Raw genomic sequence first — 24,720 nt, 5'->3', positions numbered from 1 at the left:
GTCTCCGTCTCTTTGTCCTCTTGTCTGTTCTTTGCAGTACTGTCTTGCTGCTCGATGGTGTTGTGAACGTTTTTTTTTATTTTTTTATTTCCCTTGTTTTGTTTTTTTTTGTTCTTCCACGTGCTTATTTATTTGTGCGTTTGCTTTGCCTGCGCCTGGGCCGCAGTGCTGACCCCAGACCTGTGGGTCACGCTGTAGCCATAGATTTTTCTCTCTCTCAGTGCAACTTGTTAGTGTGCTTCCCCTCCGCACCTTCCATGCCCCTCTTCTTTCTCTTTTTCTCTCTTTTTTTTAACATTTTCCTCCTTTCACATTTTCACTTCACTGCTCTTAGTGATGACCGGTCATCTTTTTGAAAAACTGGGTCTAACATCACAATTCTTATGGCTCCCCCACTTTTCTTCAACCATTACTGTACCATGCAATTGCTCCTGCTCTCTCTCTCTTTTTCTCCCTCTCTTTCTCTCTTTCTTTCTCTCTCTCTCTCCGTCACTGGATATGCCCCATTTTTTGTCTTTGCTTGCATCGAGATACAAGCCACCCACTCTCTCTCTCTCTCTCTCTTTCTCTATCCCTCTCTCTCCCACTCTTTCTCTATCTCTCCTTCGATACCCAGTGATCTTTTCTCTTTCTCTCCTCTCACATGTTTCTCTGCCTGTTTGACTCCCTCTCTCCTCCTCCTGACTCCCTCGATGTCAGTTCAGTTCTGAATGAACTTGGGGAAATGTGTTTGCATGCTTATATTATCATGGATGATGTCAACTAGATGCAATGAAAATTAAACAAGTGATGCTCAAAAAGCAAAAAACTGGCAATGAACTTGATACTAATATTACTAATATGACAGACAAAAAGGAGACAAACATCAGTTCTGACCTGTGTGATCCAAACCAGTGAAGACGAAGAACATTGTTAATATTGTAAATCTTCCTTCAGTGGGTACTCTTGTTTTTCTTTTTTCCTTTTGTCAGTTCTGTTCATTTTGTTGATTACAGGTTTACTTTTTTCTATGAGTTGAAGACGATGCTGAAATTGGAAATTAGGGCAAAGGTAACGTTTGCTGGTCAGGTTGGCCGTTTTAGACAGGAATAATTAAAAAAATAAATACTGTGAAGAGGGTGATGTAGGGGTGGCGGCGAAGCTGAAGCAATGGCGAAGCTGCAGCTGAATGTTGGCTAAAATAAAGGATATGTATCAAATGACGACTGCGGTGTTGTTCTTTTACCCCCCCCAGACCAGAAAGTATACTGTATATACACTATGTCTATGTCTGAATCTGTCCCCTCTCTTTCTTTCTCTCTCTCACTCTTTCTCTGTCTGTCTCTTCATCCCTGGCTGTGCATTAAGTTGTGCGTAATTATTTAGCTACTTCATCATAAATTCTTTATTGAAGGCGCACTTTATCTAAATGCAAAGTAGAGGGGAGCTGTGCAAGTGCAGCACAGTGTGTGTGTGTGTGTGTGTGCGTGTGTGTGTATGTGTGTGTGAGTGTGCGCGCACGACTATGTATGTGTGTGTGTGAGTGCCTCTATCTTCCGTCAAACACTCGACCTACTCTCATCCCGATCCTCTCTCATTCTCCCTCTCCCGCTTACCTCTGTCTATTCCCCATAGTCAAGCTCACCTTTAACCCCTTTAATCTCCTGAAAGCACTATGGGTTTTATGGAACCCACTTAAGGCTGCTTGGGAAGACACTATTTTACTGTTCATAGCGTCAACCTTTTTTTGTGTTTTTATTTATTTCTGTGTGTATTTGTTTGTTCGTTCATTTATTTATTTATTTACTTACTTCTACTTGGAATGACCAGGCACTTCCCATCCATCTCTCTGGCTGATGAGAGTGCTCAGTCACTTGAATGACTGGGTCGGGGTGTGGTGATTAGGCCTGGTTAAACCAAGCATGGCTCTGTGCACTGATAGAGTGCCTGCTGTCAGCTATGGCTGTGGGCGTTGGGGGGCGGAGGGGGAGAGGGTGTCGGGGGTTGCTGTGTGGAGGGCTTGAGTGGGGAGTCGAGTCCACAGAAGTGAAAATTAAGGAAAAAGAGCTGGCAACTGTGTGATGTGCCTGTGTGTGTGAGGGAAAGTGATAACAAAAGAGAGAGTCGTGTGTGTGTGTGTGTGTGTGTGTGTGTGTGTGTGTGTGTGGGTGTGCGTGTCTTAGAGGATGAAAGTGTTCAGAGGGAGAAAAAACAGAGGGAGAAGAAGGTATAAAAGCCTTTTTACACCAAGCCAGAGAGAGAAAGAGAAAAAGAGAGGGGGAGACAGAGAGAGAGAGAGAGAAGAGGAGGAGGGCTGAAATTAGAGAGAGCTGTCGTGCATGCACACACAGCGTGAGCGGGCGAGCGTATGCGGGCGAGAGATAGCGGAAGGGAGATGGGGAGAAGAAGGAGAGAAAGAGAGAGAGAGAGAGAGAGAGAGAGGAGGAAGAGGAGGACGAGGAGGAGGAGGGGAGAGATTGAGCAGCCGTGGCAGCAGGAGGAGGACAAAGACGAGGAGGAAGAGGAGGAGGAAGAGGAGGAGGACAGGTCCGTATATAGACATGCTCTTTGCGGGTGAGGAAAGCACCTGCAGCGTGTCACCTCGGCGAGCAGCGTGAGACCAACACGGGGGACGGAGGAGAGAGGAGGAGGAGGAGGAGGAAGAGAGGAGAAAAACAAGAGAAAGAGAGAGAGAGAGATGCCGCCGAGGTGCCGACACGGCAGTTAGCGCCGCTATACGCCACCGAGGGAGGCGGGGACCCGGGGGTGGGGTTGGGGGGGATGTCTCCATGGCAACGTTCCCACAGTGGCAAAAAAAAAAAAAAAAATCATTTAGTCGGAAAGACATTTCACTCAGTTCACTGAGCTGAGAGAGAGAACGAGAGAGAGAGAGAGAGGGAGGGAGAGAGAGAGAGAACAACAAGAGAGTCTGAAGGGGGGAGGTGCCTGTGTGTAGGCTATGTGATGAGGAGCTGTTCACATTACACTGGGGGCAGTTCTGGCCATGCTGCTAGCTTAACATAATTAACGTTACGGCTAAACATTTTTCTCTGAATGCGCCGCAGAGTGCAGAGCATGCGACCACTTCTGTCACCATCACAAGGATCTCACCGGACCAACAGAGAAGCAGCGACAACAAGATATGTTACCCGGGTGCTCTTTTACTTGGCCCTAGCAATCGTGTGCTGTACACATGCTGAGAAAATGTCCCTCTGTGCAAATGGCAGGCTACGGTGTTAGTGTGCTGACCCAATGTTTGGTGCAGTGTGTTAGTTCTAGTGACCCAATTATTGATGTGAGTGTATGGGTGTGTTCCTGCTGATTACCTGTTGTGCAGTGTCCAGATGGCCCTTGTCTGAGCCGGACGGGACGGTGTGTGTTTTTCGGCAACACCACCTGGAGGAATTCTCCTGGGATCAGCAGATTGCACGTTTAAAAAAGAAGCTCTAAAAGCAAGCGTGCATGCGCGTACACACACACACACACATACGCACGCACGCACGCACGCACACACACACATACGCACGCACACACACACACACTCGCACGCGCACACACACACACACACACACACACACACACACATACACACACACATTCTCTCACAGACACACACTCACACTCTCTCTCTCACACACACACACAAACACACACTCTCCCCCCTATCTCACAAACACACAAATACACACACACACACAAACACACTCTCTCTCTCTCTCTCTCTATTCCACATAGACACACAAAAGACACTCGCTCTCCCTCTATCTCACACTCTCTCTCTCTCTCTCTCTCTCTCCCACACACACACACACACACACACACACACACACACACACCAACACACATTCACTCCTATCCGTAAACACACAGAGAGACTCCTTAATCCTCTCTTACTGTAACAGAATGATGTGCACCACATGCTATCTGTTGGACACCACTACTTCCCCATCTGCCTGAGCATCAGTCTCATTCATTTTTTACCGTCTTGTTGACACACATTTTTATTTACCCTGCACCGTAAATTCATGTCTTTTCACATAGAATATAGGCATGTTGTTGTAGCATTATAGCATAATATGTTTTGAATATATTTATCTAGATGTCAGAGATTGATTGTTGAACAAATAAAGTCATAACGTGAAAATTATACTGACTTCTAAATTCACACAGGTCTGTCACACTGACTAGTTTTTTTTACTTGCATTACATTTTAGGCTTGAGGTCCTAGTTATAATTCTTAACTAATTGATGGTGTAATTGCACAATTTACTACAGTGTAGGCATATCATTTTACACATGCTATAGTAGCCTATACAGTTATATGTTCCATATCCGGTAAGCTACCACAGAATTGTACAAAAGCATCGTCCCATTCTTTTTGTGATTATAGGCTGTAGCAGATGCCGTAGAGACAATTTATCAACAATAAATCTCACGTTGCAGGCCAGAGTTTTGGTCCCTCAAACCCATAGCCATGTGTATGCTGCCGTATGAAAGTATTCTGTTTGATTCCAGCTGATCTGAGGGCAAGGTGGCTTTAGTGCCATGTTGTGAACATGACGGATCATCCAAGCTTACTCCACAAATGCTGAAGTCACCTCAACACTATAAGGCAAATACGAGAGTCAATCACGTAGACCCGTGGGGAGATTATCCAAAGTGGCCTTTCCTCATCAAAGGCAGGTTTCTGCTCTATTCTTCACAAGTTTATCCAAAGAACGCCTGATAATGGGATCAAAGCATGTCAAATAAAAGCCTACAAGTCACTACACCTGAATGTAGGCACAACAAAACATGATAAACATGACAAAGAACCGCTCTGCGTTTAGTATTGTGCAAAACTAAACTCCCAGCAACTGCTGAGCTTTGCAGACACAGTCTGGTTATTGAGAGGCTCTCTTAATGCAGCTAATGAAATAATCATTATGCTGCTCCCCAACTAGCAGGTAGCTCAACTGCATTATTTCAAGAAAGGCCAGTCCAACAGCAAATGTGTTAGCCTACTACATCAGCACTTGGTGAAAGAGAACATTGTAATATTCTGCCTGAGGTTGGTTAAACAACAACACTCACTTAATCAGCATCTGGGTCCGTAACTGAAAACTACAATTTAAGGCTTACTGTAGGTGATTTAATTTGGCCACATCAAATTTAGAGAAGGATCTGGACTTATTTCACATGTAGCCTAATGTGTACCGATTCTCCCTCCAATGTTTTTCGTTGCCTGCTCCGAAATGAAACTGTGCCCAAAAGCCCATGCAGCTCGCTGAAAAAGAGCTTGTAATTGAACATTAGATGATTGCAGTGTTGTCCACCTCAAGGCTGTCAGTGCTGATCACATGGAAGAAGATACATGACCAACCAATTTGGATCGAGTCAATTTTAATTTTCTCTGACGTATTGCCAGCAGGTGCTGATCTGTGTTCTTCATGGCCTTGTATGTGAATCGTGTAAAAATCTGCCATACTGTAGGTCACTGTGGTGTGGACAACAAGATTAATATACCATCTTCATAGGTTCAAGCATGACATGAATAACAGCACATATAGATAGATACACACATGTGTACTAGCCTACCATGTGGGTCTTGACCATACTGCATACAGATAGCTGAATGCCTGAAGCTATGCTCTCATGCATAGAAATTAAAACAGAAATGTAATAAGCAAGAAAAAGAAAGAAAATGGTTAGCATGGCAATTATTGGCTTTTGTTTCGCAGAGCAAAGAAGACAGCCACAACAATAGCACATTGTGTTAATATAGCGCTTGTCAAGGCATCCAAAGTGCTTCACAGTGAAAGGGGAACCTCACTAACCAATGACAATGACAATGAATTGCAATCCAATCAATTTTAAATGCACCCTCAATTTACTTTCAGACACTTCTAAACAAATAAACCAATGATTTTATTTTAAATCACGCATGTGGAGATCCAAAGAGTCACAGATCCCCACTGTTTCAACACATAGGCCTACTGTATGCACAAATGTGTGAGAGACAAGAGCGCAAGAGAGCCAAAAGAATAAGAGGGACAGAAAGAGTGAGAGATATCTTATTTGGCACTCGGCCCTTGTGTGCGGTCCAGTTGTTTGTGTTGTGTTCTTAATCTGGAGCCCAGGGCGCTTTCTCAGCACCGCACGGAACACAAAACCGTCGTTGGGTCACTGCCGGAGCCGGAGCCGGACCACTGACTGACAGAATGTTAGCAACGAGCCAGCGTGGCCAGTATGGTGTACTAGCGGGGGCCTAATGCCGAGCCTGAAATTGGGTTAAACTGATGCGGTGCATCCCTTCTCTTCCGTGGGTGGTTTTGAGTGTGATGAGCTTTGATGCTCTTTGCTGTTCGCCGAGGCTGTGCCGTGGGGTTGCCATGGGGGAATTGATTCTATTGTTGGAACGAGAGAAAACATCGCAGCGTGAGCCCCGGACGGATGGCAGGTTAGCTCACTGCAGGATCCTCTGATATGAAATCAAGATGGCTTAGATCAAGAAGTGTCCTAGGCCTTATGTGCGCCATCAAGATAATTAAATAATACATTTAAAAATGTAATTTTAATAAAGTAAAATGAATGAGGTAAAACCATGGAAAACGTAATGTGTGACAGCACTGCAAAGGGGGGGTTATTCTCTTGCCACTAGATCAATTCGACTAAATTGTATTACAAACCCATTGTAACAGCCAGGTGCTAAACATAGACTTCCCTGCCTGGATCACCTGAAATGAATCTGGGGGACAGGAGTGAAAAGAAACCTTCAGGGGTAGTGTCCCAGGGGCATAGAAATTAAATTAGCTCAGACCAACCTGTCTAAAATGAGGTTAATGTAATAGATTTGGACATTTATCTGTGTGTCCAATAATGGTGACATTGCAAGACCGGTAGCGTAGGCTCCAACTTTATTTCAAGAAGAGTCTGCACATACTGTATTGTTGCACAGTAAGGCATGGTGTCTCTTTTTTGCAAATTATTAGATTTATTTTGGGCTTTTCTAGGCTGTTCTGACAGTGAAGAGTAGACAGGAAATGAGTGGAAGGGATATGGGGTGTGGGATCGAGAAATTATCTGGTTCCTCACAAGCTCTGTGGGCCTTTTATGTGGTATGGGATTCTGCAGTTTGTACCACAAGTTTTCCCCAACTATGGCAATATTAATAGCAACACATAACTCAAAGCATAGCAGAGACTAAAATACCAATATATCAAGAACACACTTTCTGGTGCATTCAGTTTAGGGGGTGCTGGCCATACTACAACCTTAAACAATTACATTATTCCATAAATCACATTATAGTCATTCTGCATTCATGCAAGTACTTCCAGTATTGGTCTGATAACTAAGCACTCAGAATTCTTGCTCTTTATTTAATGTATTAAAATGTATTCAGAGCTACTAAAAGAGCATGGCTTTACAAGTCAGAGGGCTAAATGATGCACAGTCATTCTCAAAAGTGTCCCTTTGCTGTTCAGACCAGAAGCAGCATTAAATTAATTTGCTGTTAACTGATAACTTTTAGATTTGATAATTGTCTATAGGCTACTTCTAGGCTGCAGAATTTGGAAAACTTCCTGGCAAATAAACGGTTTATTTTATTGAAATTATTACCATTAAATAACAAAAAATAGCAACATATTTTCTGACCCTATTCAGAAATCTGAGCTACAGTATGAGCAAAAAGCTTGCATTCTGCATTCTGGTATGCTGGGAATGAAGTGGAATTCAGCTTTTCTATTATGTCCTTGCTCATGGTCCCCTGTCTATTTTAAAATGTATTTAGTCTAGTATACTTGGCTGACATCTAGTGTTTAATAAGATTGTTGCACATTGATATGAACTCAAGCGACTTACTTGGCTAGCGTGCCAGTGTTTTGAGGCCTCGTTAAAATTAGCCTTGTCCCCAAGGTATATCAATAAATACGTCCAATCGTTGGCAGAGGATACTAGTTGAAGCAGTGCCATACATTTAAGTTGTTTTAGAAATGTAAATTAAGTAACGATTGAACATCTTCTTACAGCTAGATGTCAGCTCATCCATCGTCAGCAGTGTTTGTGTTCACTGTTCAGTCAGTCACTATTCGATTAACCAACCTTGAACAATCTTTCCAACAGGCATGAAGTGTGGATAACAGAGTGAAAGCTACAGATTGTTTGTCAACACGCATTTCAGGAAAGCCGATGTAGTTAGTAACTTCCGAAACGCACTCTCAAATGTACGGATTTAAGCGAAAATAAAACCTTGGCGAGTATAACTTTTCCAACCACCAACACCCCCTCAGAAGACAGACTATTGCGTTTTTCTCTTACTGAGCACGGAAATATAAACGCCAGGTAAGTAGCCTTTTGCGGCTTGCCAGCTAACTAGCTAGCTTGACTGGCTAGGCAATTGAATGGGCTAAATGGCAATGTTGCTTACCCCAAAGCAGTATGGTATATTGTTCGTTATGAACATAATTGCACTAATTGATACATTGTAATGTGTGAAGTATTTATACTTCTAGCGGGCGATGTATTAGTAATGTAATTTTGGTAATGATTAACCTTTGTTTAGGTTATTATCAAGTTGATGTTAGCCAATTTAGCTAATGTTAGTTGATGAGGTTATGCTAACATTATCAGGAAAGGATAAACAGCTTGTTTTACGGTGTATAGAGTGAAGCATTGTATCTTTTGATTAAATAGTTTACCCAGACTATTCATATTTGGTGGCGAAGTTAAAATGTTGGTATAATGAAGATGGTTAACTGAATGGTGAAGGGTAAAGTTAACTGATAGGCCTACTTCAAAATGCTGATTGTAATGTTATGTTTTTAGTTTAGCCTCGTATGTGTCACGCACTTCAACACATATTCCATAATATACCCAGTCTACTAATGTTAGTCACAGAAGGGGGTGTAAATGCAGATGCAATGTGTAATGTGTAATGTTGAGGAGATTTAGTGTTGTTACTGTTACTTATTGTACCTTTACTCACTATACCCGTACTCGAAATCTTTCTTCAACATTAAAACTGTTCCTTTTTATTAAAAGACGCATGGTTGCGGGCTCTACACACATGGAGCCACCCTCCAAACCAGGTGCGAACCAGGTGGCCGACGTGGTCTTTGTAATAGAGGGAACGGCGAACCTAGGACCATACTTTGAGTCCCTCAGGAAGAATTATATCTTACCTGCCATTGAGTGAGTATACTTTTCCTTAGCACCAGTACTATTTGTTACCATGGTGTTAATGGCATGCTGTCCCCAAACTCACTGAAATTGTCCTTATACGACAGGTATTTCAATGGTGGTCCACCAGCTGAGACAGACTTTGGGGGGGATGTAAGTGTTGTTGTTTTTTTTCTGTACACACCATTTTAGTAAATTATACACTTCATGAACTTCCGCTAAATAATCACTCAAGACATTATGTTATATATTGACATTTTGAAATATGAGGTATCTTGCTTGTGTTTATTTCTCAGTAGCACATGCTGTTTTGCTGTTTCTCCATCTCTCCTCTAGTATGGCGGAACACAGTATGGACTCGTGGTGTTCAATACAGTGGACTGTGCCCCGGAGTCCTACGTCCAGTGTCATGCTCCCACCAGCTCAGCCTTTGAGTTTGTCTCCTGGATCGACAGCATTCAGTAAGAACTCATTTATGCTCTCCTGGACGGGTCCGCTACATGTCTGCCACGGTGTTTACATTTTGACTCCGTTCCAAATTGCAGTTGTAAGAACTTTGACGGATGGCTGATTGTGCATTAGGTAAAATTTGATGGGATGCAGGTGAGCACCAGTTCAAGAGAATGACACGTATAGTAATGACCTCTCTCAGCTCAGCCGATTCACCAATCCATGCCGTTTCAGTGCATTCTCAGTACTGGGTCAGCAAGCTGCACTGAGAGGTCTGAATTGAACTGGGTTGACAGGCTGTGAAGGTGCCCAGAGATGGTTTTTTTTTTTCACACCCTGCGGAGAGCTGAAAGCAGGGTCCATGACATCGGTGGGAGAACGTTCTGGTAGGATGTGTTGAGGTGTAAGTGCTGCCGTGTCCCCTGTGCGGCAGGTTCATGGGTGGCGGTGCGGAGAGCTGCAGTCTCATCGCCGAGGGCCTCTCTGTGGCCCTGCAGCTCTTTGACGACTTCAAGAAGATGAGAGAACAGATGTGAGTTGCTCGTGCTGGCGAGAGGACTCCTAGTAGTAGTCCTAGACACACCCATATGTATACACACGCACACACACACTCACACACACTCTCTCATACACACCCTCCCACTCCCATTCCCATTTAGTCACTACTATCATCTTTCAATTTCTTTCACACCATCCACCTGGTCACAGCAAGGACAAGGAGCCGCTAGGCATGTACGTAAGAAGTTAATGTTCAGTGACATCTCTCACACACACATCTTCACATACACTCTCAGCAGTATTTACGGGTTATAACCGTAACCGTATACTTATGTATAAATTACTTTGATGTTGTGTGTGTGTGTCTCTCTTGCATATGTGTGTCTCTTCTGTGTGTGTGCGTATGTATGTGTGTGTGTTTTTTTTCAGTGGGCCAACCCATAAGGTGTGTGTGCTTCTCTGTAATTCTCCGCCTTACTTGCTGCCTGCGGTGGAGAGTGTCAGCTACACAGGCTGCACTGCTGACAACCTGGTCCAGATCATCAGAGACGTGAGTTATAACCAGCCTCAAGACATGGATACCCTTTCAGACAAGATACATTTAAAATGTCCTAAACATTGAAGTATTTTTCTTAAAACAAACCAATTAATTAATGGATCAAGTGTGTTTCTTTTATACGGCCATAGACTCATTGGAATGTCAGCTTAATTCATCATGTACAGTACATTCATTTTTGCAAACCTGGTAGGAAGAACTTGAGGGTTTCCATGAGGCTTTTTCTTCCATACATAGCCTGTACTTGAGCATGCCCCTTCATTAAGTGTTTTTGATCTTTCTAATTGTGGACTCTCCACAGACCTTATTGACTGCTTTTACCAAAGAGGCTTTGCAGACATTGATTAGTTGACATAGCTGGCTAACATAGACATAGTTGACAGCAGCAGAGTAGTTTCATTCTGATCATGTCTGTCCACTTCCCCACAGAAAGGAATCCATTTCTCAGTGGTAGCACCACGGAAGCTTCCGGCCCTGAGGGCTCTCTTTGAGCGAGCGTCACCAGTGACCGGACCGCCGGAGTCGTCGCTGCCCGATTACTGCCAGGACCCCTTCCACATGGTGCTGGTGCGAGGCATAGTGTTGCCAGGTGAGACCACACTGAGAGCCTCGAAAGCCTAATTCCACTCACTGCATAATTCATCAGCATTGGCCTTGGGTACTTTTAAAGGAAGCGTATGTAAAAAAAATATTTAAATTAATCATAAAATGGCCCTGATATGTCAGTAGACATTAAGAAATCATGCTCATTTAAAATACTTATATCACTGACAATGTAGTCTGGCCAGGATATTGGCATTTAAAAAGTGAAGTTGCAGCCCTCAACTGATGTTGATGTTTACATATTTAGTCCGTGAGCCAGAGGGGTTGGTCGTTACCGAAAACAACTTTTTCAAACAACTTTTTCAAAATTATCTGTATCAATAATTATTATCTAAAATATATTTACCTCAGACTTTCAACTCAACATATCAACAAATTAGCCAAGGGTAATAGTACACTACTGTTTATGTCTTTGAAAAAAACGGCATCTCTGATACAAGACTGTAAATCACCCCCTCCAAATCAGATACTATGGGTAAATTATACATTTCCTGAATCCTTAGGGTCATGCCAGTATTTCAGTGTTTGGATTTTGTTTCTCTGATGCTCCCAGGTGCCACAGGATTAAAAGACAAAAAATGGCAGGGAAATGGTAGGGAAATGTGTGTGATTAAAGGTTTGAAGAGCTCCAGGGTTGGCTGTACTTATCCAAAATGTTCACAAAAGGATTTAAATGAAAGCTCAGAGTCTCCCCTTTAAAACGATACCAAACATAACAAAATAAAATATTCCAGTGTTCTGCTTGATTTATACACATTATTTCTTTAACCTTAGTTTACATTATGTGTCATAACTCAAAACAGCTACTCTTGTCAGATGGCCATCATACATCATTGAAAAGCTGAGATTCCAGGCTTTCAGAAAATGTATGGTAGCCTTTGCCACCTTTTCGGTAACGGTTTCCATAATTTGAGGCCCTGGCTCACGGTCTAATTATGTGTTTTGGCCTGATGCCTGATGCGCCACAGTCTCCACCTGTCTACTAATCACAAAGTCAGTGGTGTTTCGGCATCCGGGTTGCTAACTTCGACTTGGGGAGGGGGAGGGGATACCGGTGGGTACCGGGGGTACTGGTTTTGGACACAATCCTACATATGGTTCCTTTAACTGTGGATATATATTTTTTAAATAATATGTGATTTTTAAAAAAAAATTGGAAAACAAAAATTGTGAACTCTGTCAGTATTAAAACGTGCAAGCAAGCATTGCAGAGGTTGCCATTACCAGCACAAACATACATGTGTTATCAAACTGCGCTGTCTATGATTGACATCAGTATGGATAATTGTTTGGTATTTGAATTTCCATTCCAATATTTAGCCAATGTAAATCAAGTGGTAAGCCTTTAATTTGGCAACTAACTAGACTGAGCAGGTTAACAGCCACATGTTGGTTTTAATTCTCAACAATTGTTTATGTTGTCTTTACCTTTTTCTAGCAGCTTCTGGAGGCAGTGCTGGGGCCGTATCCCTCAAGCCAGTTTTACCCCCCCAGCCTATGGCTGGAAATCAGCCTCCTATTGGTGCAACCTCCCAGGCTCCCCAACAAATCAACCCAAATCATCCATACCAGGTATTTAGGACCTCTATAAGAGCTGTGAATTGCATTGCAGAAGTAGAGAGTTATAAATAGGTTAGTGGCTTAAGTGATTGAAGCGGGAGGGCCAAACGATGTAGCTTGTTTTGTGGACAGCTTAATTTGCTCAAGTGGGGAGGTGTGTGGCCATTATTTTGTGTAATGTGCGGCTAATCATCCTCTCCCCACCATCACCCCTCCCTCAGGCACCTCCCTCGCTCAATGCTGCGGCCGCCGCAGCCGCCATGGCCGTAGAGGCTGCCAATAACCAGAAGAACCGCTGTAAGTCTCTCTCTCTGTCTCTCAGAACATGTCTCTCTGTCTCTTTCTCTCTCTTTCTCTCTCTCTCTTTCTGTCTCTCTCTCCCTCACTCACACATTTTCTTTCTCTTGGAGCATTATATCTTTGGTAAGCAAATAATTAGGTGACAGATGGTGATAGGCTTCACCCCCATTATCTATGGAATATGCTTGAGCTTGACCTAAAATGGTGGCTTAACCCAGTGGCGCTGAGAAAGTAAAAGTTGAAGAAGATCAGTGTAAGAGCCATCATATTGTAAGAGTGAACTCCATACTTCATGGAGTTCAAACAATTCATGGACATCATCATATCTTGAATTTCCCCTTGGGATCAATGAAGTGTCTGTCTGTCTGTCTGTCTGTCTGTCTGTCTGTCATCTGTAATCTGAGTTGTTGTAATCCTGCAGTCCCTGGAATGATGAACACGGGTCCCCCCTTCGGCAATCAGCCCACGCTTCCTTCGGTGGGCGGAGTCAAACTGCCCCCCTCCAGCCAGCCCAGTTTGGCCACGGTTACCACGGTCTCCACGCCGCTGATGCCCCAGCAACAGGTCCCGCCTCCGCAACAGCAACAGCCGCAGGTCCCGCCCCCTGGGCAGCCCGTGCCCATTCAGCAGCCCCAGCCAGTTCCCCAACAGCAGCCAGGGCCCAATCAGCAGACTCCTCCTTCCTCGCAGCCTGGCATGGCCATGAACATGGTCAGTGTGTAACGCCCCTTCACTCGCATCTTCCTGAGCCAGCATTCTCAATCCGCCATGTCCTCATCCTCACTGTGATCTCCTCCTTATGCCCACCCCCACCCCCACCCCCACCCCATCCCCTCTATTCGTCTGTGTCTTTTTAGGTTCAGGCGGGTGTGGCTGCAGCTACGCCCATTGGCCAAGCGCAAGGAGCCAATAAGATTGTTGCATGGAGTGGAGTGCTGGAGTGGCAAGAGGTGAGAGATTTTTCTGCATGCTGTGAAAAAAAAAAATCAGAAAAATGGATTACTGTACATTAACTGTAAAAATCCCCTTTTAGTCTCGAAATAGACGTCACTGTCAGTTCCTCTTGAGTGTACACTGCTATTTTACATAGTTCACACTTTTTCCATCCAGTTTATGACATGGGAAATTGCGTCTTAATTTGTTTTCAAAATTGGGTCAATGGCCTTGATTGACTGGAGCCTGATTAATCTTGCCAGCTGCATTATTAGTTTGAAAGGAAAAGCTGGTTGGGGGATTGTCTCTGTGTGTTCCTCCTGATATATGACCTGGCCCTCCGAGGAGACATGGGTTGGAGGTTCACTAAAACTGATTGGCTCATTGACTTAAGGCGGTTATCCAGTGATTCATGTCAGAGAGGGAGCCATGGGAATCCATTGATTTGGGGTTGCAATCCCAAGGCCATCTCAGGCCCACACCTGCTGTGTATGCTGAACACCCAACCCAAACACTGTCACTCATGAGAAACAGTTCTGTTCCGGGAGACTAATGGAATTCTTACATTCATTTGATTAATCAGTTAATTCATTTAATTGATTGATTTCTGTTGGAGCTGTTCTTTAGTCAACCATTTCAAAAATGATGGAAACAATGGAATGGATGGAATAGATGGAAGTGGATGGAAACAATAACTTGTGAATGCAACGCAACCATATGTTGCTTTTGCCTGATGCTTCTGTCATTAAGGCATGTAGATTAGAAATCCAGTGGCTATATTTTTCTTGAGGAGCGCCCATTTTCTGGGTTTGGTGCAATTAATCAGGTATTGATCCATTATCAATCTGCCAATGACGGGGAGAAGACGGACAAGGTCAGTTTATTTGCCGAAGGCTGTGCCCTGCGCTGTGGATTGCTGCGCTGGGCTGTTGCCGGGGTGATTGCTCATGTTCCAGAACCCCCCAACAAAGCATAAATCACACAAGTCCATAACTAGCTCAGAGGTCAGTGTGGAGGTCACATCTATGTATTATAATGCTAACTTCTTCATGCCTTTTGACACCATGCTTTTCCATGTCTATCTCCCTCTGTAGAAGCCGAAGGCCTCCATGGACTCCAATACTAAACTCACACGCTCCCTGCCCTGCCAGGTGCAAGTCAACCAGGGGGAAAACCTGTGAGTACACCACCACCTGCTCTTGTCTGATGCCAGTGTGACGAATATGTGATAGCCAATGCCCAAGGTGACCTGCTGTCTTGTCCTCTGTTGTGTTTTTTTCTCTCCCAGAAACACTGACCAGTGGCCACAGAAGCTGATCATGCAGCTCATCCCACAACAGCTACTGGTAATAAATAAAGAAATAAATACTAATGATGATATCAACAATAAATACCTAATAGGGTTCTTAGTAGAGCAAATAAATCAACTCATCAATCAATGGGTGTGAGTCAGTCACATTTTATTTCTGTAGTGCTTTTGTGTAAAGAAAACCGCAAAACAAGTACAGTACACCGTATACAGTAGCACAGCAAAACAGTTCAGAAACGCCTGGAATTATTAACGATAAAAATGAACAAAGTAGAGACCAATGTTGCATAATGAATATTAGGGGTGGAGTGGACCATAGTCGATCCATACGGACCGCCTCTCCTGGTGTGGCTGGCAGGTGAACCGTGCAGCGGCTGCAAAGTTTAAATCGATGCTCAGCTGCAGTGAGACGAGAAAGAGAACACGTGTGTGTGTGTGTGTGTGTGTGTGTGTGTGTGTGTGTGTGTGTGTGTGTGTGTGTGTGTGTGTGTGTGTGTGTGTGTGTGTGTGTGTGTGTGTGTGTGTGTGTGTGTGTGTGTGTGTGTGTGTGTGTGTGTGTGTGTGTGTGTGTGTGTGTGTGTGTGTGTGTGTGTGTGTGTGTGTGTGTGTGTGTGTGTGTGTGTGTGTGTGCGCGCTAAAGGCAGCTTACAGTGACCAGTCATGGATAGGTTACAGGAGGAGGGAGGGGAAGAACTGCGGTAAAATAGCGTTCACGTTTGATTTTCGGCCTAGCCCAGGCTGTTCTAGATTGTTCGATTTTTACTTTTTCGGTGGCTACATTCGGACATGACTCTCCAGCTTAATTGTACGGGCGAGTTCATGTTCATAGAACGAATGCTATGTACTGTGCTAAGGAAAGCAACATTTATTGCCACCATTGAATGAAGTGACTGACTTACTCTGACTAGAATGCATAATTATCTATCTACACCTAGAAGTAACCCACTCTTATAGGAGCATTCTCCAGAGATGTGACTTAAAAATCCATACGTTTAGTAGTCATTACCAAGCTATTACAGTAGTCTAGTCTGCAAGTAATAAAAGCATGTGTTAATCTCTCAGTGACAGTACCTGAGAGAGAAAAGGCTATACGTTTGCATTTTTTTTCTGAGGTGATAAAAAGCATTTATGAGCTCATAATGTACTTGCAGCTTTGATTTAAAGATAATAAAGATGTTTCCACGCTGCTTATTAAAGAAACATTAGGCTCTTGGTCTCTCTGAACTGCTGTGTTAAATGTTTGTTTGGTGTTGTTGTTGTCACCATTGAGAATGTGTAATTTCATGTGTATGTAAACCCACACTTGTACACCTACGCTTGCTTACTCGCTCAGTCTTTCCCTTAGAGGAAAATCAATCAAGTTTACTATGTAGATTAGAAGCTTGGATGTAAAAACAGTGACTTTGTATAGGCAGAAATTGTCTGTTTGTCATAAACCAAGAGCCCTTCACTCATTCTGTCAAAACTAGTAATTCTCATATATCAACATATTGATAAAGAATATGTAATGACAACATTACTAAAGTATATAACAAGTAAATGCTGGGTTTGTTTTGGACAATACGGTCAACCTTAATTGCATGGATGTACATACATTCTCCATTCATTTTGGTTTTTTACAATTTGTTTGTTTGTTTTACTTCAGCCAGCCTTGTAACTGTCAAATGGTGTAGACCTTGATGGAGCTCAAGCAGCTTTTACAAGCACAGTGTTACAGGGGGTGATCATGACTGTTGTAGGGGCTGATTCTCATGTTTCCTTGCCACATGCCATTAATACAGTGTCTCTTTCTCTCTCTCTCTCTAACAGACGACGCTGGGGCCACTGTTCAGAAACTCACGTATGGTGCAGTTTCTATTCACCAACAAAGATGTGGAGTCACTGAAAGGCCTCTATCGCATTATGGTCAATGGCTTTGTGAGTACAGATGTTGCACTTCTGTGGCTCGCTCACAGACCCACCACACACAGGTTTTTACATTGTACACATGGAAGTACCAAAGCATATCCCTTTTTGCTGGATTTGTTGAGTCTCGTTCATTGAAGATATGAAGCTGCAGCCGGCTCCGTTGGTTCGAGAGGGCACAGGGTAACGTTGTGATCACGGGAGTGTTTTTCCCCCGTGACTGAAGTTATATCTGTTTATCTCAAAATCAGTGACCCGGTATAGCTGTTGGTCCAAGGGAAGAGAATGTTTCTCAGTAGCTCAAGCGTTTGACTCTAGAAGTGGAGTAGGCGTTCACTCCTGTGACTTCAGGACTCTGCTACTGTGACTTAAATGTGCCACCAGGGGGAGTATGTCACCAAAGTTAGTTTCATAGTGGACATGGCATAAAGATTTAGCATTGACGGCCTCTGTCCTCTGGTTCGAATTTTGTTACTTGTGTGAAATGTTGTTGATACAGAATACATTACGTTACAATACAATACAACATACATTAAGGTGGAATAATGCTACCATAGCATAGATGAAGCCAATGCATTAAATACATTTTCAGTTGTAGGTAGGAGGTAGCTTGGGAATATTTTCTTCAGCTGCCCAAATTAGAATAAAAAAAGTCTGATGTCACATGATGTTATGAAAAAATTAGATATGTGTCACGTAAGCAAAAAAAAGTCAGGGTTGGCTTGGTAATGTAAACATAGCCTGTGTGTGTGTGTGTGTGTGTGTGTGTGTGCGCTTACGTGTGTGTGTGTGTGTGCAGGCGGGCTGTGTGCATTTCCCCCACAGCGCTCCATGTGAGGTGCGGGTCCTGATGCTGCTCTACTCCTCTAAGAAGCGCATCTTCATGGGCCTCATACCCAACGACCAGAGCGGCTTCGTCAACGGCATCCGCCAGGTCATCACCAACCACAAGAACCACCAGCAGCAACAGCAGCAAAGAGTGGTGAGGAAACACACACACACACACACACACACACACACACACACACATACTTAACTGGACTCATTCCTATTCACAGTTCACACACAGGTGTCCATTTAAATTCATATATAAATAGATTCTATTTATCTGATACACCTGTATAGATGTATGCATACTTATTTATATGTTTGTGCTGTTCACTCTTGCATACATGCACGCAGCATATGTATTGGTTAAACACACACACACACACACACACACACAAACACTCTCTCTCACACACACACAAACACTCTCTCTCACACACACACACACACACACACACCTGTGGTGCTGACTGAGCCTCTCTCTGGCAGGGTTTAAATCCAGCGGCTCAGATGCAGCAGGGCCAGGTGCAGCCCAATCAGAACTTCCTCAACCGTGCACCTGGTGCTCTCCAGGGTGCCCACGGCAACGTACAGCAGCAGGTAACCCCCAACACACACACACACACACACATGCACACACACACACACGCATGCACATACACACACACACCTGATCAGATGTTAGTATCCCTGTTTCCTACATGTTCTGCACGCCTCCACTGTTCTCTCATGCATTCTCCAGCGTTCTTGAGTTCTCCACAGTTCCACAGTTTTTTCCCTCACACGTTCCTTCGGTGTTCTGAAGTTCTTCCACCCCCCTTTGTGCGGCGCACTGCACCCCTTCACTGGATCCTCAAGCCCCATCAGCCCTTGCCCCCCCCCCCCCCCCCCCTGTCCTGGGATGGAACTTGCATGCCTTTTGTTAACCCTCCACTCTGCACTTCTTTCTTCTTCCTTTCTTTCCTCCTCTCCCTGCCACTCCTTAACCCCCGCCCCTCCTCCTCCTCCTCCTCCTCCCCCCATGCCTCTCTCGCCTCTCTCCTCCTCTCTCCTCCGGTATCGTACCCCAGTCTGTGGTGGTGGGCATGCCGCCTGTTAGTCAGGTCACTATGATGGAGGACCAGCAGAGGCAGAACACCATGGTGAGATAGAGCATGTGTGCATGCACACACACACACACACACACACACACACTCTCATATGCATGTGCACACAGAAGCTGTATACATGCTCAGACACAAACAAACAGACACATGGACACACAAAAACACACGTGCACAAACAATAACGGTAATAAAAGCAGACACATTCCTAAAACATATGTATACTAGTTTAGCAGAAACACTGTTGGGAGTTCATTAACTGATGTGCATCTGCAACAACTAGTGTGTGTGTGTGTGGTGTTCTTGCTGTGGATAACATAGTCTTCTCCAAGCTAGCTGGCACTGCCAATTAGAGCTGAGACTGAGCTGCACTGCACTACCTGCTGCTGTGAAGAATTGGTCCTAAACACAACACTATTGTATTTAAGATGTATCTTTTTATAAGGTGTGTGTGTGTGTGTGTGTGTGTGTGTGTCAGTGTCAGTGTCATAATTAAACCTGCTGTCTGTTTAGAAAAGAGGAGCGTTGTGAGCACATTAGTCTAGTCTAGACTAGATTAGATGAAATCCAACTTTATTGCAGCTTCATTAACATGTAGCTACGTTAACAGAAGCTGTTTACAACAGGGAATCATGTGGGTAAATGGTAGATGTCATGGTCTGTCTTGAAGTAATGCATGAACACACATGCGCATAAATGAATAATATGACAGATTGACAATGACAGATTCTGTCTCTTTCACTTTCTCTCCCACTTGTTGATTTCCATGCCATCTGAGGTTTACTTACCAGTGGCCTATCCTGGATATGTTGGTTTTATTACAGATAGCACGCATACTCAGAGAATATTAAGTAATAATGAAAAAACATACACAGTTGTAACTTAGGAAACATACATTCACACACATACACACTCGCGCACAAATACAACCCGGCATGGAGCTCTTTGTACTTTAATGCGTCCTCACACACACACACACACACACACACACACACACACACACACACACACACACACACACACACACACACACACACACACACACAAGTGAGTGGCTACCAGCTTACCCTGGCAATCAGTCTTATCACCAGTCACTGCCCCCGGTCCCTCTCAGGCTGCATGTCAGACTCTCGTCTTCCCGCTTCGTGTGCTTATCAGGCCTGTTTAAGGTGCTGTGTCCACCAATCGCGGTTTTTTTACGCTGAAAGCGTTAAAAAACGCTTTTCTCTGTGCTTCGAGAAGTGTTTATTGTTGCTAAGTTACCAAAACCGGAGACAGTTTATAAAGAGAAGTGACATTGACGAGCCCGGCACTGTTCTAAAAGTTGAACAGGTTTCAACTTTGAGCGCTCTGAGCGCTGCGGTAAAAAACGTCAGCGCCGAGAGCTTTTTTCCGCTGAGGGCGCTCAGCGCTGTGAACGCTGGGCTACATAGACTTTATATTGAAAATTGTCGCCGTCGGCGCAAAAAACGCGTTCGGTGGACACAGCACCTAATGCACCGCCTTGCACAGCGCTGGGCCTCTTCAGCTATCTCTTTCCCCTATGCCACTCTTTTGGGGCTAAACTCTCTCTCCTCTGCTGCCTCTCTCTCTCTCTCTCTATCTATCTCTCTCTCTATCTCTCTCTCTCCATTCCTGTCTTAGCTGACAATGCGAGCTGCAGCCACAGCCAATCAGCAACCCCCAGTCAGCGGTGCCCCGCCCAACCAGGTGACTCAGGGACAACCCCAGCCGGGCGCCATGCTCCGCCTCCCCAACCCGGGAGCCAATCCACAGCTTCGAAGCCTCCTCCTGAGCCAACAACAGCCTGTAAGCACCTTTGAGAAGAGGGTTTGAGAGAAACTGAAGTCACACCTTCTCTCGCATCTCATCACCTTTTCTTCTCTTTCTCCCTCCACACTACTCTCTCTGTTTCTGTTTCTCTCTCTCTCTTTCTTTCTCTCTCTCTCTCTTTCTTTCTCTCTCTCTCTTTCTCTCTCTTTCTCTCTCTGTTTCTCTCTGTTTCTCTCTCTCTCTCTCTCTCTCTCTCTCTCTCTCTCTCTCTCTCTCTCTCTCTCTGTTCCCCTCTACAGCAGCCTGGAGTGGGTCACATGCAGGGCATGCTCCCGGGGCTGTCAGGCCTGGGCCAGCAGATGGTCCACCCCACACCAGGAGGGGGCGCTCCCATGCAGGCCCAGTGGAGGCAACAGCTCCCAGGTAAAATTAGAACAATTCCCTCACACAGACACAGGCAGTCAGCCAGTTTGCAGGCTCTCACCTAGGATCAGCACCTGCTTCTCCTAGCTCAAACCTAACCCCCTCTTGGGCACCCTGGGTGATGGAAAAAGCCCGGAGTGCCAGAAACCGATCCTGAGTCAGGTCCAGAGCCAGTTCAGCTCAATTCAGCCCACACTAGATTAAGTGCTCTGATCTGGATGAGAGCCTGATCTGAGAGCTGATCTGAGAGTCGTTCACCTAATGTCTGAAGGTATCTCAGGAGACAGTCGGCGAGGCCTCACTTGACACACTGGCTACAGTTTAAGTAAGGGATAATGTATAGAACGCCGGCCATTATCGGGAAAATAAGTCCCGACAGTTCTAACAGGGGTCTTGCTTTGTCTACTTAGCGACTTGCCAGAATGAAAAGAATGAACTCCATATGATATGACTCTTTTAGCTAAATGTATTTGTTACCGTTTCATCGTGGCTTTTGCTGAGAAACAAATAGTTCGCAACACACGCTGAACTTGAATCAAACATTCTTTAGAACACAGCTGATCAACCATATGCTATCACTTTTGAATCAAGTTCCATTGCAAGAAGTGACTGGAATACTTGCGTAGTGATGTGAAAGACAGAGGTGGAAAACTCCAGCTTTAGAGAGTGAAAGTCCGATCATGTATTGGTTCTACCTGCGCACTTAGCAAAGGTGATCTCATAAAATAGCTGCTCTACCCAGCTGAAGAGTTGTGCTAATTAGAATCAGTTGGTGTAAATGAATGGTTGGCACAGATATATTTTCTCACTTCTTTTGCTTCTTTTTCTCAGGTCAGATGCTGATGACCGCAGGACCCCGTGGACCTGTCTCGCAAGGCCCTGGCATTCCACCAGTGTCCAGTGTCATGGAGGATGAGATTCTTATGGACCTTATCTAAAGCAGAAGCATTATGGACTTCAATGCCCATCAGGCCTTTTTTATATAGTTTTCCTTCCTTCTTTCTTTCTTTCTTTTTTCTTTTTTTTTTTTTTTTTAAACGAAGATGTGATTTTGCTCCCTTCATGGGAAAAGACTGATGCATACTTTCTCTCACACATGTACTGTTTCATAGGGCTTGCTTCAAAGGCGAGCTTGGGACATTACGAGCCATCATGAAAACTGTAGAGACGACTAGTCATCTTCAGAATGAAATCATCTGCAGTGCAGTGTTTGATGACTTTCCACATCAGACCATGCATATACGGTGTAAACTCTAGGTATAATAAAGTCAAGTCCACCGAGATGCTTCTTCCAGTCGTGCATACTTATGGATTTCAGAGTAAGCGCTGAATTTCTTTCTCTCCTTGCAGTTGTTTTCCACACTTTTAGAAACCCATTTCATCAGGTCTATGTATTCATACATATTGAGAAAAGAGAAAGAGAGGGCATATATTTAAAAATGGAGAAAGAGGGCGGAATGTGTATGTGAAGTCGAAGGAGCAAGCGTTCATCTGATGTTTAAATGGCGATGGATGAAGAAACATTCATATTGTTGCCACTACTGTTATTGATATTGTGGCTATTTAGCACAGTAGCCTACTTGAGGTTAGTTTGATTTCACCCAATAAAGATCCTCAATGTGCAAAAATGATATTGTCGCCTGCAGGTAAGAAGGTGAAGATTGAAAAAAAAAAAAAATCCTGTGAGCCTTGGAGAGAGATGAGGGACTTCGTAGAGTAAGGTAGATAGAGGAGCAGGAATGTCTCTTGGTGCCCGTAGGTCCTTAAAAGAAAGCTTCACTTCAAGGAAACATGGAACAAAACCAATATAAACACCACTAGTCCGAGAGGATGTTAAAGAATCTCTAGTGCTTGAATAAACCTTTAGACCTGTCTTAGTGAATCAGTGCACAAAGGTTTTTACACACGTGTTCAACACGTTAAGCAGTTCAGACTGAGTGCAAGGAGTTGTAGTAGGAGAAGGGCATAGAGAGGAGTTGCTTAACGTGATTTATTTTATACATAAAACTTTATGTAGCCCAGACATATAAGGTGGTAGGTTAGTGTGCTTTTACTGTCCTTTCTAGCTCCTCCTGAATGGGATAGGCTCGAAGCCTTTTTTGGGCAAAAGCGTGAAAATAGTTTTGCCAAAAATGATAAAACTATGGCATATTTGTAGCCTAGAAATCTAGACGCCCCTAGCGGCAGCAAATCTGGCTCGTCAGGCTAGCATATTTGGCCTTTGGGAGGAGAAGGCCATTGCCTTAGCTCACCGATTCATTTCTAGAGTGGCGTCAACTAGTCTATATCCACCATATGCTGAATCACCAAAACAAAGTGCAATGTCTGTAATTCCTCCTAAATGAAATAAGACATAAACGCTGCAGCCGCAGAATGGCTGTAGAGGCTGCCAATAATAAGGCTCTCTCCCTCTCTCTTCCTCTCTCTCCCCTCTCTCTTCCCTCTCTCTTCCCTCTCTCTTCCCTCTCACTCTATTAAGTTCAATTAAAAAAATGTTTTATTGTAGATCAGTAAATCATATCATGCATTGCCATAGATTTACATACCTTGGCAGAATGGGTAAACTTTGTAAACCAAAAAAAAAAGCACAGGTGATCAGGCCAATCACATTACTTTTATTGTAATGTGATTCAAGTTAAACAGTAAGGAATACAGAGTAGTGACAGCATTAAACAAAGCATAGGCATTATGATTCCCCATGTTCCCCATTCAAAAATGTACATGCCCTTTGTATTGCCTCCATTAATATCAATGAAGGCTTACAGTGTTATGTGATGGTTGTGAATGAGTACCTTTATTTCCCAGATAATAGAGGTGCCCATTCTTCTTGACAATAAGGTCCCATAAATGCTTGCATTGTCTTGCATGAATTGCACGTTTCAAAGTTGTTCAACGATATGTCAAGAGACTCCAGAATCTTCACTTTATTTCTGCTGTAGCCACTGAAAGATTGACTTGGCCTTGCTCTTCATTGTCTTGTTTGAAAGTCAAAGTCCAAGTGGGATGAGCGCAAACTGTCCTCCAATTGTTTCTGATAACATACTGCATTCATTCATCTTGCCATCAATTTGAGCTAAATTCCCTTGACCTTTGTAGACCCCCGCCCCCCATAACATCAGATATCCACCTCAATGCTTCACAGTAGAGATCGGTGCACTCCTCACCAAACACAGCAATACGTTCAATTTTGGTCTCATTACTCAAAATGACTTTTTTTTTTGCTGAGGTTCTGAGGCTTGTCTGGGCGCTCTTTGGCAGATTGTAGGCATGGCGTTTAGTGGCATTGGCACAGTGGTGACCTTACTCTGGCATCCCAACGGTGCAGCCCATTTTTATTC

General features: G+C 44.0%; 1 protein-coding gene across 5 annotated transcripts; it reads left to right on the top strand.

The window, feature by feature from the left end:
• The first annotated feature begins 8,081 nt into the window (after positions 1-8,081).
• Positions 8,082-22,665, top strand: med25 (mediator complex subunit 25). 5 transcript variants are annotated; one of them, XM_062531758.1, is made up of 21 exons: positions 8,082-8,304; positions 9,004-9,153; positions 9,249-9,294; positions 9,478-9,602; positions 10,025-10,123; positions 10,300-10,323; positions 10,519-10,639; positions 11,075-11,234; positions 12,690-12,820; positions 13,030-13,105; positions 13,530-13,819; positions 13,966-14,058; positions 15,136-15,218; positions 15,330-15,387; positions 17,160-17,267; positions 18,055-18,237; positions 18,573-18,683; positions 19,154-19,225; positions 20,831-20,995; positions 21,259-21,382; positions 22,214-22,665. In XM_062531758.1, exons 2-21 carry the CDS (start codon positions 9,008-9,010, stop codon positions 22,318-22,320), a joined length of 2,322 nt encoding a protein of 773 aa, XP_062387742.1. In that variant the 5' UTR covers positions 8,082-8,304; positions 9,004-9,007; the 3' UTR covers positions 22,321-22,665. The 5 variants fall into 5 exon arrangements, with proteins under 5 accessions (XP_062387742.1, XP_062387740.1, XP_062387743.1 ...); XM_062531756.1 differs by having other exon boundaries at positions 12,687-12,820; XM_062531759.1 differs by lacking the exon at positions 10,300-10,323 and having other exon boundaries at positions 8,083-8,304; positions 12,687-12,820.
• Positions 22,666-24,720: the final 2,055 nt, after the last annotated feature.

This window comes from Sardina pilchardus, chromosome 3 (genome assembly GCF_963854185.1).
Source record: "Sardina pilchardus chromosome 3, fSarPil1.1, whole genome shotgun sequence".
NCBI lineage: Eukaryota > Metazoa > Chordata > Actinopteri > Clupeiformes > Clupeidae > Sardina > Sardina pilchardus.
This window is presented reverse-complemented; position numbering and strand designations above follow the sequence as displayed.

Coding starts and splice junctions, on each gene's coding strand:
- med25 (XM_062531756.1), top strand. CDS start 9,008: ATGGTTGCGGGCTCTACACACATGGAGCCACCCTCCAAACCAGGTGCG. Junction 13,820..13,965: donor CTGGCATGGCCATGAACATG/GTCAGTGTGTAA, acceptor GTGTCTTTTTAG/GTTCAGGCGGGTGTGGCTGC. Junction 14,059..15,135: donor GAGTGCTGGAGTGGCAAGAG/GTGAGAGATTTT, acceptor CTCCCTCTGTAG/AAGCCGAAGGCCTCCATGGA.